We start from the raw sequence: 20038 nt of genomic DNA, 5'->3' as shown, positions 1-20038 counted from the left end.
AGAAAATTAAGCCAAAATAATTATTTCCTCTTAGAAGATTATAAATTCTTAAGTCCCATAAAACTATTCAATTTAAATAAAAAATAGTTTTTTGTTAAAAGCATGATTAAAATAAAACATATAAGTGAATATTTTAGTTGCATTATTTTACATTTTTGAGTATTAATACTTTTTTGGGGTTTTTTTTAAGACATAACATTCCCAGTATCCCAGACTTTTTAGCCAAGCATAGCATGATTCATCGAATCGCATTTATAGATTACCTAATCTCTTCCTCACTTGAAAATAAACTATAATATTGCACTTCTATTGCCTTTTTAGATATATCGCAAGTCTTTGAAAGAGTATAGCATGAATAAGCGACCTTTTTTAACTTAAAACAATTTATGGACGTGTAGGTGTGGCATTTGTGATAAGATGACAATCTACATTCAACATTGTCTTGAGCAAATAATAATATGCAAATATTGCCAATAAGGCAATAAAGTAGGTAATATTTGTAAAGTATAAAATTCCATATTGTCATAACTCCCATAATAATGGAAACATTGGAATCAAAAATGTTAAGTACCTAGTTTTTTACATTTCATAGATATTTAAACAAAAAATAATAGTGATTGCACTTCGGGAATTCATCGACCAAATTATATACTAAATACTAAGTAGTAATTAGTATAAGCAATACGTCTACAAAATTTGTTATAATTATGAGTAATCAATCAATTATTCATCGACTTCGATTAGTTATATTATATCACGTAGTCGTTAACTATTTTCAATAATTATCATTCATCATATTATAGTAGTATGTAGAAAACAAATATCAAAACGATTATAAGTATCAGTATTTAGAATATGTGTTCTAAATTCTTTAATGTTTGGTAATTAAATAACGCTTCTTTTTATCATTTATTAATATTAAAACTATTCGACAACTATAAAATAATATAATATGTTGATACGACTATACTGAATACCTCGTCAATTAAAGAAATATTGAACGTCATTTTATTCCGCGATCCCCGTTGCCATAACTCATAATAGGAACAACATTTTAAAATTTGAACGCTTCCTTGTTGCATTCTCTCGGTCGTACATATAAAATTTCTTAAGAACGTATAGGATAAATTATCGGGGCTAGTGGGGTTAAAATATTTTCAGTAAATTAATTAATAATATTTAAGTATTTTAAGGGGTGGGGGCTGGCTATCGATTCTGCCGACTATAAAAAAAAAAAAAAAAAATACTTACAATATCGATGTAGGTACCATATTAATATATTATTATACAGATATTTTTTAATTACTGCAGGTAGAAGTGGTAGAATGATATATGGTTTACCAATTTACTATAGTAGCAACTTTATCTTTTTTATTTAAATAATCGTTAAACACTAACATATATTTTATAAGCTTAACAATTATTTGACAAAATGTTTAGGTATTATATAAGCTAAATATATATAATATTTAATAATTCAGAAAGGGATTGTCATTTTTACAAAATTAAATTGAATTAGCCTTTTTTTAAATTGTAATAATTTGATGCCAAATTGCCAATAATCTCCCCTCTTAAATCTAAAAACTTTTGGCACTTGGGCTGTGATGCCGAAGCGTATCAGGCTCCCGGTTTAAGCTATTGTTTTGTGGTTTAAGACATAGGTACCTACAGTAATATTTATAAATATAGTATATCTTAAGCCAGTGGTTCCTAAACTGTTCCAAAAAGCTCTAAGTCTGAGAAAGTTTGGGAACTGCTGTCTTAAACCGTGCTAAGCCTGATCAGTGATCCTGATCCTGATTAAACGATTAAAGATACATCCTTAATATCTTCAAATATTTAATCGTAGGCCTGATTTATTTAAAATCTACATTCTTAGTGCTTCTGGCGGGTAAAAAATTTGCCCGCAAATGGCCCGGTTGCAAGATTTAAACGCCCCATAATATGTTTTAATGTTTAGTAGACATTATACAAGTACAAGTATCTTAGAGACATATACTTGTAAGTTATAAATGTGTAATACTTAGCGTAAGTATGAATAATATGAGACCGTGGGAACGAAATGGTATGAACATGAATATTTCAGGCAACGTTATTATTCCTTATCACTAATCAATAATCACCATTCATCAACCGCAATAATTTATTATCTATTAACATTGTTAGCATAGACATTATAATAGAACAGAATAATTGTTATTTTTTAAGGTGTTAGCACAGATAACGGTTAGAGTCGAGACTCGAGTTTGTCGACGTTGATGCGTTAGTTCGACAGTTCGTTGGGTTTCAGGTTTCTGACATCGAATTTTTAATCGATGCTTTTTATTTTTCGTATAATTATAAGTACATAAATATAATATGATGCGTAAATCGACAATATTATTATTCGTTTCTATGTCCATACCTAGTTTATAGTTGCTTCATTAGCACTATTGTTTTGTTCTTCTGTATGTGATATGAGTTACTTACCTACCTAAACTAAATATAAATTTCGTAGCTAGTTAGTAGTCAGTAGTCACCAGACTGTCACGGTTGTTAACATCATTCAAGTATTGGGTAAGTACTTATTTAATGCATTTTAATATTTTAGCTTAGTGGTTACCTAATCCAGAATTAACTTGTATATAATACTATGTATTTATACTCACATCATCTACACACTTATAAAATATACGGAGTGATTCACCAAGCATGCTTCCACTTTTTTCTTCTATAATTGCAGTTATTCAAAATCTAAATTTAAATATTTTTTTAGTATTCTAAAATACCATGATTTCAAATTCTTGTGATTTTTTGTACCACCTACATATAAGAGATATCTTTTATAGATATAAACTTATATTTTTCTAATAAGAACTTCAATTTTTACTGTCAATGATTAAACGTATAATTGAACTAAAAATTTTGCCAAACAAAATCTTAACAAGTAGTTTTTGAATTATTAAACTTTGTATACTAAGGATAATAGCTTCACGATAACGGGTTTGTAAGATATGAAGGTTATAGTGATTTGAAAATGTTTGTTTAAATTAAACCATCTACATTTATGGTTTGTATAAATAGGTATTTAATATTTCTTCTACCTATTTCATATATTTTCAAAGATTTTCTATCTTAGTATAAATATTTTAATAACTGAGCAACTACTTATTCAGACTTTTTGTTTTAATTTTAACTCAATTTTAAAGGGAATTATGAGCATTTTAAAAATATTAGTTGTTTGTACATTTTAAAATTTAAATAAAAAAAACCTATAAGATTTACTTGATAATATTCTTTCTTGTAAGTTTGACAATAGGTGAATTTACTCTTATATCAAACATAACAAAGTCAAATGGATTATTCAGAACTTATAATTTATTATGTTAGGCATTTATCAGACGCATGCCGCTATAGTATTTTCTTACCAAAATTTGGTCACAATATGTGTGGGGTGCTTGAGCATCTGGAACCTATCTTTGCCATGCCTATTCTATAAAGTACCTATAATAAAACTTAGAATTTAGTTATTCAATAACATCAGTTTAACTTAATTATTAGCTAGGTTATTATAACCGTAATTCAACTCAGGTGCAGTTTCAGGATATTAGAGGAAAAGGTTACTTTATATTATGAACATGATAAATCATTGTATATAAAAAACAATTACCAAGTACCTATATTTTATAATTTATTGATAGGTATTGCTATTAAATTAATTATTTTACTATTATTAAATACATCTAAGAATATTGTATTAGATTAATTTAGATGTAAACATTGTAAGATCACAGTGTTCAAAATAAAATAGTTAAGGTTAAGGGTTTTAATTAGGTATACACAAATAATATTTTTATATTACAACAAAGTAACTAAAATTGTTAGGTAGGTATTTTTTTTTAATAAATAATTTTTTCAAATTTAAGCTTAAAATATCCATGTTTTAAAATTTGTCTATATATTTTTTGGGTACAGTTTAACTACTTTTAAGAAATATTGTATTACATTTCCATAACTATGAAAATGGAATATTTTATACATTTTGAACCACATAACTGTTTTAAATTTTTAGGTATTCAATGTAAAATTTAAATTTGAGACTTTCATATAATTATTTTCATTGTTTTTGGTAGAATGTGGGGGGGAGTTGCTCATATGACAATGCCTCCACCCTATGCGCTTGTTTCATCTTAATTCAAGGTCACTGTTACAGTGCTACGCATTGTGTAAATATTCTATAGATAATAATACATACACTTTTTTATTTATACCTATTAGTATACTACAGATTTAAAAGGAAACTCAATGTTTTCATAACTAAGAGTATTTTTAAATGTATAAATATTTTGAAAAAATAATAATTAACATGATTAGTGCACTGAAAACCATAAATTGTTTAACCTCTGAATCCAAACAAATTTTGAAACTAAAAATAACATTGGTAATAAAGGAATACATAGATAGGACAATAACTTAATTTTAGATTTGGGGCATACCAAATTAATGTATTGTAGTATTTGCAATATCTATTTTTTATCTGTTTCATCATCTAAATTTGGGGTAGTTAAAATACGCTCATTTTCAATATCAGCATCTTTTCTGATGGAACAGTAAATCTATTTGGTACTTTTGAGAAGTCAAAATTAAAATTTCCCTGTAGTTATAGAAAACATGATAAAAAAAAAGGAGTAAAAATATGACTAAATGTGAAAATTAAAAGTTTAAATTATTATGCCCAATCATGATGACAATTATAAGGGCAATTATATTATATGTAACCTATAGCAACTGTATTTTATATAGAAAGATTTCATTGAAAAAAACCGTTCAGTATTTTTCTGGTAACTTTTAAAATTTTTTTTTCTGTTAAAACCTCATTCTGAATATTGCGAACATAAAAAAAAAAATTGGTGAAATTGGTGCAGCCATTCTTAATTTATTCTCTTACCAACAAACAGTCTATCATTTTTATTACAAAGTGTTAACGGATGTTTACAAAAGATAATAATCTAGATATATTTATAAATTTTTTCTAGATTGAGATTTGAAAATAAAATTATAATTTCCTTAAAATCTGTTTTACCTACTTTTTATTTCTAATTCAATTGTAAACATCGCAACCCAAAAATGTTTTGGTTTATATTTGACCTTAAATATTTTTGTAGTTATTGATATTATTTTCTGACCAACTGATGAATACAATATCCATATTTGAGCTGTAATAATTACTTTTAACAAAAGTTTTTAATAATAATTAATATATATATCACTAAAGCACAATAATATGTCAATATAAAATTTACCATAGTGTTACGAGGTATAATATATTATTATTTATTTCGTATTTTGAGTATTTTCAAAACAAATATATTTCAAGTATATTTAATTGGGATACTGTCTATCTTCTGTGCGATTACAACATCCTTTTAATGAGAATAATTAACATATAATAAATTTAAATAAAGAAAATAATTTAATCAATATTATACCTAACTATATATTTTATATATTTCTTTTTTCAGAAACTAAGTAAAGATGTGGATAAAATTAAAAGTACTTTTATGGAAAAGCTTACAACTGCGAAAAAGACATTGGTTGGGTACTATAATTGAAATAATTATACCATGTTTGTTATTTTACTTCATGAATTATATAAAGTCACAATTTTCAAATGATGAAACATCTGAACCAACAATTATAAATCAAACAATACCAAGCCCTATTTCTGAAGAAATTTTATATAGCAGTTTTAAAAATCATCATTCATTGGGACATTTTATATATACTCCACAAACCATTGAAACAGAACAAATTATGAACATTGTAAAAAAAAATTTGGATATTTTTCCTGATAACATTGAAACTGCAATCAATGAAGATGAAATGATTAACAAATTTAAAATCAAATTCAATAACAGTTACAGTAAAGGTAATAGCGGATTTGGAATTGTTTTTGAAGAAACTATAAAGTCCCAAGTTTTAAAGTACAAGTTAAGAAGCACAAATGAATTATGGTTAACAGATCACTTGTTTCCACCATATGAAATACCAGGACCTATGGATTATGGTGATGAATATCTAAACATGGGATTCTTAGCATTACAGTTAACCTTAGACAAAGCTTTTATTTTGTTGAGTGCCAATAATAATGGTAGTCTTAATATAAATGATTATAATTTAGAAATTCAGTCGTACCCTTATGCAAATTACGTAAAGGATTCAACATTTCAACAATTATTTGATATATTTTTCCCGCTATTCACAATTTTAAGTTTTTTGTTAATGTGTTCCAATACAATTAAGAGAGTTGTTGAAGAAAAGGATTCGGGCGTAAAAGAATTAATGAAAATTATGGGTCTTAAACCATGGATGATATGGACAGGATGGATATTACACAACTTTTTTGTATATGCCATATCAATCACAGTTATTACTTATATTACTTGTATTGAAGTATCTACTGGTCAAACAAAGTTATTAAATTACACAAATCCATTACTTTTATGGATTTTTTTAATGATGTACATGATTGCTGGAGTATTTTTTTGTTTTGCAATTAGTAGTTTATTCAGTCGACCATTAATTGCTTTAATTGTTGGTAGTAGTGTATGGTGTCTCTCTTACACTTTACCCAAAAATTTTGTGAAACCTTCTACAAGTATTCTAGTTCAAACACTATTCACATTATTTCCAAATTTTGCAGTATCAAGAGCTTATATAGCCATATCGTCTCTTGAAACTCAAGGAAAAGGTCTTCAATTTTCCACTTTATTTACTGCTGGAAAAGGCGGTAACAGTTTTTCTGTTGGTTCTATTTTACTGATATTTGTTATTGATTGTTTCTTGTATGGATTTTTTGCTTGGTACATTGACTCAGTCATGCCAGGAAATTTTGGTGTTGCAAAACCATTAAATTTCTTGTGTAAATGGTCGAAGAAAAAGTCTGAAAATAATGTAATGGATCCCATCAGTAAAAGCAGTAGTAGGCTTTTTGAAAAACCTCCAGAAAATTATGAAGTTGGAATTAGTGTACGAAATTTACATAAACGTTTTGGAAATTTTCATGCAGTCAATGGAGTAGATTTGGACTTATATAAAGGGCAAATTACCGCTCTTTTAGGTCATAATGGTGCTGGAAAAACTACTACAATGTCAATTATAACAGGTAGTTTTAATATTTTATAAATATTATTATAAATTATATTATATAAATATATTAGTCTAATTGTTTGATTAAAGGTTTATATTCTCCAACATATGGCACCATAAATGTTAATGGAAATAATTTATTTAGTAACATTGATGATTTTAGACAAAATCTCGGTTTATGTCCTCAACATAATTTACTTTTCTCTTATTTGACTACTCTAGATCATTTAATATTTTTTGGAATGGTATGTATTAAATGTTCACTATATAATATTTTAAGGAAATTAATAATTATAATATTTTTATAATTTAATTTAGTTGAAAGGTTTGCCATTAAAAAATGCAAAATCAGAAGGTTTGCATTTGCTTAAACTCTTAAATATATTGCAAAAGAAAGATGAACTAGTAAGCAATCTTTCTGGAGGAATGAAACGTAAGTTGTCTCTTGCAATTGCGTTAGTTGGCAATCCTAAAGTAAGATTTATTTTCAATACTATTACTTTGCTATATTTTAATATAAGTAACTAAAAATAGTATTCATTTTTTGTTTTTCAGATACTTATATTAGATGAACCAACTTCTGGAATGGATCCTGAATCTCGAAGAGAAATGTGGGATTTACTCTTGGTATGTATTTATCTAATAAGCTTTTAATTTCAGCAGTAAATGTAGTTATCTATGTACAAATTATATTACTATCTAATCATCACAATTTCAGAGTTTACATGAGCAAATGTTACTTGTTTTTTTTCATTTTATGAAGTAAAAATTTACATTAATTAAAATATATACATTAAATTATATATTTTAATTAACCTTTAAAGAGCTACATTATATTCATGCTTTGCAATCTGTCTATGCTATAAAATAAAATGTTTTTAAGTTTTAACTTAATTTTTTTTATTACCTCCATGCATATACAGTGTGATCACAATATTAGGTACCACTGAATATCTCAGCTGGGTTACATTGTATTGAAATGGATTTTTGGAATTTAGGAAGTACTTAAATTAAATACATATTTTCAGACTAATTTCAAATTTCTAGCTCTCCCAGTACGCACATGTGCAATACAACTTATTATTTTTAAAAGGTGACCCAAATTTTTTTCTGCAGATTCAGTAGAATATTTTTTTTATAAACATTTATTGTGCCAAAAGTTTTTTCTAGTTTCAAAACTGCACAAGTCAAAGTAACTCGAAAATTGGATTCATGCATAATTGGTGTTTAATGATATTTTCATTTATAACTATTGGAAATAATTAAATAAATGTGAAATAATTAAACATTATTTTTAGTGTATGATATTTTGTCAACTGTACTAATTAAATGTTCAACAAAATAGTAATATTATTATAATAGAAAATAAAATTTATGAAATTAATTAATTGTATGAATTTTTCAAAGTTTTCACCATCATATTTTAAACGTGATCAAAAATTTAGGCCATACATTTTATTTTTTTATTTGCTATGTTACGCACATGTAAGACGGAGACAACAAATATGTGTGTAGCGTCCTCTTAATATTATATATGTTTTTAATATCAATATATTTCTATTTTTATTAGTCTTTTAGAGGAGCAAGAACTATTTTAATAACGACACATTTTATGGAAGAAGCTGATGTCCTTGGTGATAGGATTGCTATCATGGACCATGGAAAAGTTAAATGTTATGGCTCTTCATTATTTTTAAAAAAAGCTTATGGTAAGAAAAAAATGAATCATTTTGAAAATTATAAAATAATTATAATTTTCATGAAATTTAACAGGAACTGGTTATAACTTGACTATTGTTAAAAAAGAACCATGTGATGAGTCTATAATCATTGAAGCAATTAAAGAAATTATACCAGGAGCAGAAGTTCAAAGCTCATTGACTGCTCAAGTAGTTATTAATTTACCAAATGAAAACACTGATCAATTTCCAGATGTATTTAGAATGCTAGAACTTTATAGAGAAAAATTCTCTATTAAAGGAATGGGTATATCTTGTACAACAATGGAAGAAGTTTTTCTGAAGTAATCTTTTTTTTATAAAATAAATTGTGCGTTTCACTTTTGTCTGGTTAAAATATTAATATTTGTATAATAGTATTGCCTTAGATTGAAATGAAATACATAATAACAGTTTTATGTATTCATTTAGCTATTAGTTTAGTTTAGTTTTATGAGAGGTTTTCCACTTAATTATTGTTTCTTGGCATTAATATTACATTATAACAGTTTATTTAATGTTTAATGAATATTAAACAAATTATGTTTTCATCATTTAGTGATTAGCTTATGTATATTTTTAAGTTAACAATTCATTGACATTCAATATTAATATATTTACATTTGAGTTTATACTTACAGTTTTTAATATTGTGGAAACATTTAATAAAAATTAATTCTATGCTTATAATAATTTAAAGTATATGTGGATTTAGCTAAAAAATATGGTCTTGAATTGAACTTTTTAGATAAAATAAAAATTTAATAATCAACACCAAAAATATTTTTTGTTTATATCTTATGAATCTTCATTCAAATTAATTAAGAAATAAAAAATTAAACATTTTTAGCATGGAAAATAGTAGCAGGACAGCTAGTTATCTAAAAATAATTTTTTTTCTTTTAAAAACACTTAAAATAAACTTAAATACACTTAAATATAATTTAAAATAGTTTTTGACAGGAATATGAATTAATTAAGAAATGATACTTTTTGACTTGACATTTTTTTTTTTAACAGTATTTATTTATTTTAGAGCTGAAAAAAATATATCAGAAAATGATGATGATGATGGAGTATCTTCTCTAAACACACCAGTAGATTCTGGGAGTTACCAGTTGATTATAACCAAGGAAGTTGATTGTAATGTTGACCAAGTGACCAATTTAGTTCAACAGTATGTGCCTGAATTTATTTTGATGGCCGATATGGAAACGCAAATTATATATAATCTAACAGCAAGAAAAAGAAATCAATTTGGTGCTCTATTTTCTGCCCTTGAATTTCAAAAACAAAATTTCCACTTGAAAAGTGTTAAAATAACTAATCCAACTACAGGGGACATCTATCCAAAGTAACTTTTTTTTATATATTTCATCACTTAAAACTTTATTTTTTAATTTATAAACCTATCAAATGTATAAACTTTAATTTAGGATAAACAATAAAAAGAACTCAACATTGAATAATGGTTCTAGTGAAAACAATAACCAACGGTGAGAAGTTCATACATGCTTGTCATTTCTTGTCTTATCATTTTCCATCATTTCATGATTGTGTTAACTGACTGTTGGTTGTTCTTGTTCATGTATTATTTGTAATTTAATATTTATGGTATTAAATAGTTCAATTTTGTTTAGACAATTTTAACTATTTTTCTCTATATTTTTGGGATTTTAGTTTTTATTGATCTGTGATAAGAATTAAAATCATTATCACTGTTCATAAAATGTATTTATTGAGGATAAGGCGTTAAAATTTATGGCCATTAGCAGGAAGGTTATTTAGTAGGTTTTAAACTGAGAAAGTTTATGGTTGGTTAGAACACGTGTATGTATTGAGGATTTATCTCTAAAATAACTAATTAAAGGAACTAGTGACACCGCCTGATGCTTGGACACGTTTATAAATTAACTTATTGTAGATATTGTATATACATATTAAATCATATGAGATATTTAAAATTATTAATAAAGAAATCTAGTCTTTACACATAAAACTTTTTAATTTTAGTTCAGTCACAGATGGAGATGGAGATGAACAAAAACAACCATGTAATAATGATGTCACAAGTAATTTTTAATTTATTATTTTTATGAAATTTTATCACAAAATTAAAAATATTATTGGTAAGCAAATTAAACTATAAGTATCCTCAATTTCATTCTTACAACTTCCTTAAATTAAAAATAAAACGAGTTAGTCGATGTTGCTCTGCTGTACGGTAGTTTACAAGTGGGTTACTGTAATAGATGACATTAAAATTGAATTCAATGATATAATATCATTGTATACAAAAAATGATTCTGAGTGGAGATGGTTTGTCAATCTGGGATATTTTATAGTTTTATACTATATTAATTATATTGCTATTATTTCAAATAGAAATGGTACCTTTAAAATAAATTGAAAATTTATCACTTATTAATAGTATATACTATCTTGTATTGAATTTCTAACTCAAAATAAATAAAAAATTTGACCCATATAGTGCATCATCTAGATTCACTTTCCAACCAGAAAAACTACTGAAGTTGAAAATTGGAGCATCATTACAACAACTTATTGTGTACACAGATACAAAAATAAATAAATAAATAAATATAAAAACGTCATTGTTATTCACCAAGTTTGCTCATTCCCATTTTAACCTTTATGAATTAATTTATTCAAATTCTGAATTTCTGAATTTTTAAATATACTCATAATCACCCAAACATGATATGTTATTTTAAGTTTTCCATCCTTTTAGTAAATTTTAGCAATTGATGAATTGTTAAATTATTTTTATATTAGTAAATTTCAACATTTAAAAACTAACAATAACCATATTTATATATAAGACACTTGATAGTATTATACTTTATATGTAATGCAATGTTTAAAATAAGTATTACTTAATACTAATCATAGATTTTCTTATATTTTTTCTAGCATTGATGCCAAAATATACAAGTGGAATAAATTTAATGAAAAATCAGTTTAAAGTATTGTTGGAAAAAAAAGTAATTTATACATATAGAAGATGGCTTTTGTCATTATTTTTTGTGAGTAATACTTTTTTCTTTATGTTCACTAAAAAAAAACTTAATTGGTATCAATAATTAATATTATTATTACCAGTAGCGACTTGTGTTATGGTTGACATGAGTACTTGAATACCATAAACAAATAAATAGATTTCTATAATAAATTATAATTAGTTATTATACACATAGCATATATTATAAATTATATAATTGCTTATAAAAAAAATCTTTTCAATGTGTTTTTAGTATTTCTTAAATTTCTACATGAACAGGGATCTTATATTAAATGTTCAAACTTTTAGTTCAGCTTAAAAATTCCAATATATAGCATAAACAGCTCCAACAATATTATACCCTGTCTACAAACTGTTAGTATACATATTTAATGAGAATTTAATTTATCTATGGCTATTTATTTTTAAATTGCAACTATATATAACTAGATTGATTTTTTCAAATTTTATTATTGCCTATATATTATTCCTGTTTCCCCGATTACTTAAAAAAGTTGGTATGAACAAATTCTAATCTTAACCAGACAAAGTACCAGCTAATTCCAATTTAGTAACTGAATCTACGTTAAATTAAAGACTGAATCATTTGCTTTGCTAAGAATCTAAAATGCATGATAAATTATTGTTTATGATTAATCAAAGCACAGTTAAAAATTAATATTTCACAATTTTACTTAATAACTAATAAATAGGTACATAACAACTGCATTCTTAAAGATTCATTTTTAGCGGACTTTTGCTGTTATGATAATAAAGTACCATAATATGACAGGGCAATAATAAACGAGTAGCATTTGTTTAATAACCAATTGTATTCTTATTCTTTTTAGGGAATTGGACCAATTCTGTTGGGCTTGTTAGTTATGAGTTCAACTAATTTTATAGTCAATCAATCTGTTGTTTCCCAAGGATTAAATATGTCACTAAACACCTACAAAGATAGTGATGTATATTACCGTGCCGGTGATACCTCTTCTGAAAATTTGGAGCCATTATTTGTAGCTATTTCTAAAAAAAATAAAGCTACTGTCAATGAAACATCATCAGAAAATAATATAATTAATGGTGAGATTAATAACAATAAGACTCAATAGCTTTATTAGCAGATTTATTTTAAAAACAATTTTAATTCTTTGGCACATTAATATCAAATAAATAAGAGGGCAAGTGGATGTCGTTCTGCTGTATTGTAGGTTCCAAGTGGGTTACTGGAATGGATGGTATTAAATTTAAATTCAATGATATAATACCATTGTATATGAAAAACGATTTTGAGTGGAGACTGTTTGTCAGTCTAGGATATTTTATACGATACTAATTATATTGTAATTATTTCAAAAGACAATGTAGGCACCTATAAAATAAATTACAAATTAATCAAATTAGATTCATCATGTTCCCAACTTACTTAGTCATTCATAGTATATACAATTTATTATACAGTATTAACACGTTGACTGCCATGCAATCGCCGGCGGCCTCAATCATGGGTATGCCAAAGACATTTTTCAGTGTCATTATAAATTTGTATTTGTATATACCGTGTGTCCGCGGAAACAGGGTACACTTTACCACTCATTACCCTGTACATATTTTTCAATTCTGTTTTTGGGACACTAAATTAGACTATTGGATCTTTAATTTCTATGACTTTTCGATTTTTTTTACTCACGTATTTTATGCATGCGCAACACAACTTTACTTTTTTTAAATGGCAACCCCTATTTTGAATATCATTTTAGGATTAATGAATTTTTTTAAAGTAATTTTGATCTAACAACTACTACTCTCAATCCAATATTGACCGAATGAGAGCGATTTAAAATTTAAAAAAAAAATTATTTTGTTAACATTTATTTTTTAATTTTAATTTTATTATTTTAAACTATACTACACATTTTTTATTTACAATTCAATTTACAAAAATCACTAACATAAGTTACTTGATAAATTGTTCAAAAGTCCCTCCATTATTTAAAACGCTCATTCGTAAAATACGTGAGTAAAAAAAATCGAAAAGTCATCGAAATTAAAGATCCAATAGTCTAATTTAATGTTCCGAAAACAGAATTGAAAAATATGTACAGGGTAATGAGTGGTAAAGTGTACCCTATTTCCGCGGACACACGGTATACTATTGAATTTGAAAAAAAAAAATTAAAATACAAAAAAAAATGTTAAAATTATGTTTATTACATCAAAAAAGTTGCAATTATTCCCACTACGCCACAGCATATTTTCAAGATCATTATTGCAGCGCCACGGAAAAGTTAATAATATAAATCCAAATTAATTTACAGCAGCCGGCGGTCTAAAAATTATCAATACCTTAATATTATTATACGGACGCCGGCGGCCGCATAGCAGTCAATGTGTTAATATAAGTCATTAATAATATCAACTATTACAATTAGAAAATAAAGTATACTCTTTACATTTCAAGTACCCACGAATTAATTGTATATAATTGTATTTTCAGATTAAAAATGTATTTACTAATCAAATATTTGTATTATAGATCTATTAAAAATGTGCAAAGATAATGTATTCAATTATAGAACAAATCTTATGATTGCTGGTGACTTCAACCATACAAATTCAACTGTTATATACAATAATATAGCTATTCATACTCCAGCAATTGCAATAAATCTGTATTCTAATGCTTTGCTACAAAAGTTGTCAGGAAATAATGAATCATATATTTCAACAGTTAATGAACCTATTCATATAGATAATGTGGTAAGGCATTTGTCTAAATTAAATTAATAATTGAGCTTGAGATACATTTTGTTTTTTAGAATGTATGTGACGAAAGACTTGGAATATCGCTAGTATTTCTTTGGTTTACTACTTTTACGCCTGGATTACTGTATTTAATAGGATATTTTATAGCGTTACCATTAAATGAAAGAATAAGTGGCATTAAACATTTACAAATGATGACTAAACTTTCACCAATCATGTATTGGGTTACTTGTTTCATTTGGGATTATTTTTGTTATATAATTGTGGTTTTATTAACATTGGCTGGAATGTATCTATTGGATAAAAACGACATATTTACTGGTTCAAATGAAGTTGGTAAGTTAATCTACTATTAAGTTTAAACTTGATAATATAATATTAAGCTTAAATCAAATTAATTTAATGTAAAATTTAAATATGATTTTTACAGGTGCTCTATTAACATTACTACTTATTTATGGATGGAGTGCAATACTCTATGCATATGTTTATAGCTATTTTAAAAAATCTCTTGTCAGTTCCATGTTATTGTTCATTGCAGTTAATTTTATACTAGGTATTTTATTTACATATTTTTAGGTTCAGCTGTTATTATCCATTACATAATTGATTATTTTGTGGTTAACTTTTACAGGAATGTTTATAACTACTGGCTTGTATATTTTGAAAGACATAATCAGAGAGAATAATAAAACTAGTTATTTTAACACATTGAATATAATAAGGTTAATAGTTTTAATTATTCCACATTTTTCATATTCATCATGTATATCTGGGTTTCTACAAATAACATGGGAAAACAATATGTGCAAAGTATGTAAATCACCTGTTATGATTGAAATGTGTAAGAGTAAGTACTTTTATATACATTTTTTTTTTTTATGGCAACTGTTGTTATTTTTAATTCTATTCTTTAAAATTTTAGGTGATATTTATTCTAAACAAAAAAGTTATTTTGTTTTCAAATCTGATAAAAATCCATATGGCATACTAGAAGAAACTTTATTTTTATTATTTAGTAGCATACTTTATATATCTATCATATTATTATTTGATTATAAAATATTTAATCGGTTATATCAGTTTGTTTTTAACAAAATCATTGGAACTGGTGTTAGTTATAAAGATATGAATGAAGATCCAGATGTTGGTGGTGAAAGGGACAAAGTTGATGCTGCTAAAACTCTTTCAAGTAATTAAAAATGCCTATAGACAAATCACTGATAAACTCAATTAAACTTCATGTTTAAATTTTAGATAATGCTTCATCGCCATTATTGCTGGTTGATGACTTGGTTAAAAAGTTTAGTTTTAAATTCACCGGTGTCAGAGGCATAAGTTTTGCCGTTTCACCTGGTGAATGTTTTGGCTTACTTGGTGTAAATGGTGCAGGTAAAACAACTACATTCCGTATTTTAACTGGTGACACATTTCCTTCGAAAGGTGACGCTTCCATTCTGACAGATAAGTTGTACAAACTCAGCTCTAATATAAATCAGGTTAATAATAAACTAGAATAGAATTGTTTAGGGATTAAAAACATGTATGAATTAATTTATTATTCTGTATAGTATGTTTCTTTGATTGGTTATTGTCCTCAATTCGATGCAATAAATGATCAACTCACTGGAAGAGAAACTTTAAGACTAATGGCTATTTTGAGAGGAATATCGCCAACAAACACCAAAAAACATGTTGATAAGTGGATTAAACTTTTAGGTATGTAAAATGAGGTTAAAGGAACTTTTGGAAAATGTAGTTATTAAATGTTACCTATAATGTTTATTTATTAAAATAATAAGACTGCATTTACATAATAATAGTTAATACAATTATCAAATGTAATATCAATTATAAATATAATTTCATTTTAAGATATCTATGTTAATGCTATGTATAAAATTAATTAGATAAAAATATTGTGTGCTATGATTGGCCTCAAAAAAGTATCTAAATTATGATTTTCATTAATTTCTTCTTTATTTTATATAATTTTTAAATTGATTTATTACTTAATTAGTTTTTTTCATGTATAACTCTGTCAGTTTTGAGTGATTTAATTTTTTTTTTTTTAAAGATAAAAATAGATTTTTAGTAAATCTGTACTTTCCAATGTTTATCCTTGTTCACACTTGATGTGCAAAACATTACATTTTTAGAAACAGTGTATCCTATACTTTATTATTTTGTGCTAGTAAACGTGAAATATTAATAGATTAATAATAAATACAATTTATTTTTCCAAAAGATTCCTACAAAAACTAGTCATCTTAAAAACTTTAAAATTTATATACTTTGACTAATGTTTTTGTTAGAATTTTCATTATAATAGTATTATTGCTATAGGTCTTGAAGAATACAAAGATCGAGTCTGTGGAAAATATAGTGGTGGTAATAAGAGAAAATTAAACACTGCGATGGCATTAATTGGAGATCCTCCTGTTGTGTTTTTGGATGAACCAACTAGTGGAGTAGATCCTGTAGCTAGGCGTAATTTATGGCAATTATTAGCTGCTAGTCAAAAAGGTGGACAAGCAGTTGTACTAACATCACATAGGTAAAAACATTGTGTAATGTGTATACAATATCTATATTGAGTAATAATTATTTGATTTGCTTAAATACCTAGTATGGATGAATGTGAAGCACTTTGTAACCGTTTGACAATAATGGTGGACGGTGTTATGAAATGTATTGGTAATATACAATATTTGAAAAATCGTTATGGACAAGGGTTTACAATAATGATAAAACTACGTTATATTGAAGATTTCAATGTTTCTGAACTAAAATCTGATATAGAACGACAGTTTGCACCAGACATAAATCTAAAAGACGAACATAAGGTGAGATTAAGCTTTTATACTTTTTTTTATTTAAAGTAAGTACATTATTGTCTACAATTTATAAACTGTACTGCAATTCCTTAGAGCAATAGTTCTCAACTTTGTGAGAGTGTGAGTGAAATTGTATACAAGTACTATCTACGCGCACACATGTTAATAGCACTGCTAACTCAAAAAAAGCTTTACAAGAATAGTTCTTATGCCTTGTACTGTAGATTGGTTTAATCTCGTTTAAATTACAATGTGATTTTTTATGGTATAAGGATAAACTATAAACTTAGGTTTTTGATTATGATATTTAAAAAAAAAGTAAAAAATAGAAAAAAAACTTGTAAAAATTGATTATTTTCTAAATTGTATCATATGGTTTAGAAATAGAATACTTTATATTTAAGTTCACGTTTTCCTTTTTCAAAAACAAAAAACTATTAAAATTAGATAATTTTTAAGGTGTGAGAGTTCTTTCTAAAAGGGATGTTTTTGAGCAAAAAAACAGGTCAGCCCCATAAGTATTAATAACTTTTTAACCACTATTTTTTTCCTTTTATTGTCCTTATTTAGTTTTGTAACTTTCATACTTGGCTGGTGTTTTTACTAAGATTAACACTTTTTAAATTAGTTAGCAATGACAGCTTGTGTTTTTTTATTTATGTTCCTTGAAGTGTTCATAGGCTTATAAGTTTGAAACCATAGTGATAGTTCTAGTTTGTCGAGATACCTTTCTGAATAATATCTGAATGAAACAACTTTTAAAGATAGTAGATTTGTGTATTGTTATTGAAAACTGAATACAAATATATAATCTAGTTGCTTTTATATTTTATGTGATATATGAATTAAACCAAAATTATTAGTGAAAAATAATTTATTTTTGTACATGTATAAATTTATTTATATTACTTAATTTATATTACAGGGTTTATTGCACTATCACATTACTAATCCAAATATACCACTATCTGAGATATTTGGTCAAATGAAAACAATTAAAGAATATTATACCGCAATTGAAGACTATACTGTTGGTGACACAACTCTCGAACAAGTTTTTATTGCATTTGCAAAAAAACAGGCAGTTTTAAATCCGACAACTTAAGATTTTGTTTAAATTACTTAATTATTAGTATTACAAATTTATATACACAGTTCCTCAATTTTCAAAATAAAACTGATTTAAAACATAAAATTATTACTTTTACTATAATTATTTAAGTATTTAAATTAGCTAATAATACTTGTTTATTTAACCAAATTAATTGTACATTCTAAGAGGCTAGTGACAAAATATGTTGTATAATCTTGTTATTAGATGTAAGTAATAGTGATACTGAAACTACTAAATTTTCTATTAAAGTTTTCTATTTGAGCTTCAGCTTGATTACTTATATATTTTTAGTATATTTTATTATTTACTAATCTTTCAAATTATATTTATGATAATTTAAACAAAATCATTACATTAAAGATTCGTTAGAATTTTTTTTATGCTTTCCACTTTTTTGTTACCAGATTCAATGTGGTATTTTAAATATTTTATTCGAGATGTATAATTTTTACTCTTGAACATTAAAAATTGATGAACTCTTTGTCTGTCACGTTAGAGTAAAGTAAATTTGTTATTTTTCTATAAATTTAATTTAACATTATGTGATATCCAAGTTATTGTAAAAATCTATATTATATATCTATCGAAAAATATTTTTTATAGCTACAAATCATTTTTTTTTTTTTTCAATAAACTAATTAATACATTTAATTTATATAAAACTGTCTAATTGATTACTAGTTTAAAGGTCTTTGTTATTTAATTTAGAAATCAAAATATCTTTTATACTAAAAGCAAACTGTTTAAAGATAAAATTTAATTATGATGAAAACATAAATTTATTTTAAGTTTATAAAAATTTAAAATTTAAAAATATTTTTAACATCTATATTATGTGAGGAGCAATGTTTTACTTTTTATTTATCTAATATTGTAATTATTTATTGGTTTTAAAAGTCTGGTCTTAAACATGGAATACAGATAAAAATGTATAGATGTAATTGGTATTTAAGTATTAAAATGTTTTATTATACTCTATTACACTATACATATTAATATACTATTATTAAGTATAATATCATAGAACAATATATAATTAAACATTTTTCTTTATAATTTTTATTTAATTATCAGTTTGGTAACATAGTTTCTAACACAACATAACAAAATGTACCGTTTTAATTAATTTTTCAATTGGCAGTGTATTTATAATTATCAAAGTGCATCTGAGTATTGAGTACATACTACATACCTAATATTATATAAAACAATAAATATATTGAGAAAACGCTACTTTTATGGGTAATATTTAATTAACTTGCATGTTATTTTAAATATAAAATACCTACTCAATAGTGACTATAGTTAAGATTAATATATTTAGTTTTTGATGCTATTTTATTAGTAATGATTTTACCTATGAAGAATTATTGCACACTGTATTTTGGTTTAAAAATTTGTAAGTCTTAAGTTTTAGATGTTTTAATATTTTTAATTGCCGCTAGTTGTT

General features: G+C 25.4%; 1 protein-coding gene across 4 annotated transcripts; it reads left to right on the top strand.

Annotated features, from left to right (window-relative positions):
* The first annotated feature begins 1832 nt into the window (after positions 1 to 1832).
* Positions 1833 to 19821, top strand: LOC107162874 (phospholipid-transporting ATPase ABCA3-like). Of its 4 annotated transcripts, none has more exons than XM_015509995.2 (22): positions 1833 to 2556; positions 5502 to 7144; positions 7219 to 7373; positions 7447 to 7602; positions 7684 to 7755; positions 8699 to 8837; positions 8902 to 9151; positions 9883 to 10200; positions 10283 to 10342; positions 10860 to 10900; positions 11781 to 11893; positions 12720 to 12954; positions 14408 to 14631; positions 14691 to 14973; positions 15068 to 15193; positions 15272 to 15487; positions 15563 to 15829; positions 15895 to 16136; positions 16209 to 16356; positions 16984 to 17194; positions 17267 to 17483; positions 18400 to 19821. In XM_015509995.2, exons 2-22 carry the CDS (start codon positions 5515 to 5517, stop codon positions 18577 to 18579), a joined length of 5283 nt encoding a protein of 1760 aa, XP_015365481.2. In that variant the 5' UTR covers positions 1833 to 2556; positions 5502 to 5514; the 3' UTR covers positions 18580 to 19821. The 4 variants fall into 4 exon arrangements, with proteins under 4 accessions (XP_015365481.2, XP_015365480.2, XP_015365483.2 ...); XM_015509994.2 differs by having other exon boundaries at positions 10860 to 10918; XM_015509997.2 differs by lacking the exon at positions 10283 to 10342 and having other exon boundaries at positions 1834 to 2556.
* The last annotated feature ends 217 nt before the right edge of the window (positions 19822 to 20038 follow it).

Source organism: Diuraphis noxia, unplaced genomic scaffold (genome assembly GCF_037042655.1).
Source record: "Diuraphis noxia isolate RWA-SAM2 unplaced genomic scaffold, SU_Dnox_SAM2 contig0003, whole genome shotgun sequence".
Taxonomy (NCBI): Eukaryota; Metazoa; Arthropoda; class Insecta; order Hemiptera; family Aphididae; genus Diuraphis; species Diuraphis noxia.
Note: the sequence above shows the minus strand (reverse complement) of the source record. Positions and strands in the feature narration are given on the sequence as shown.

Coding starts and splice junctions, on each gene's coding strand:
- LOC107162874 (XM_015509994.2), top strand. CDS start 5,515: ATGTGGATAAAATTAAAAGTACTTTTATGGAAAAGCTTACAACTGCGA. Junction 7,145..7,218: donor TACAATGTCAATTATAACAG/GTAGTTTTAATA, acceptor GTTTGATTAAAG/GTTTATATTCTCCAACATAT. Junction 17,195..17,266: donor GTTGTACTAACATCACATAG/GTAAAAACATTG, acceptor TTAAATACCTAG/TATGGATGAATGTGAAGCAC.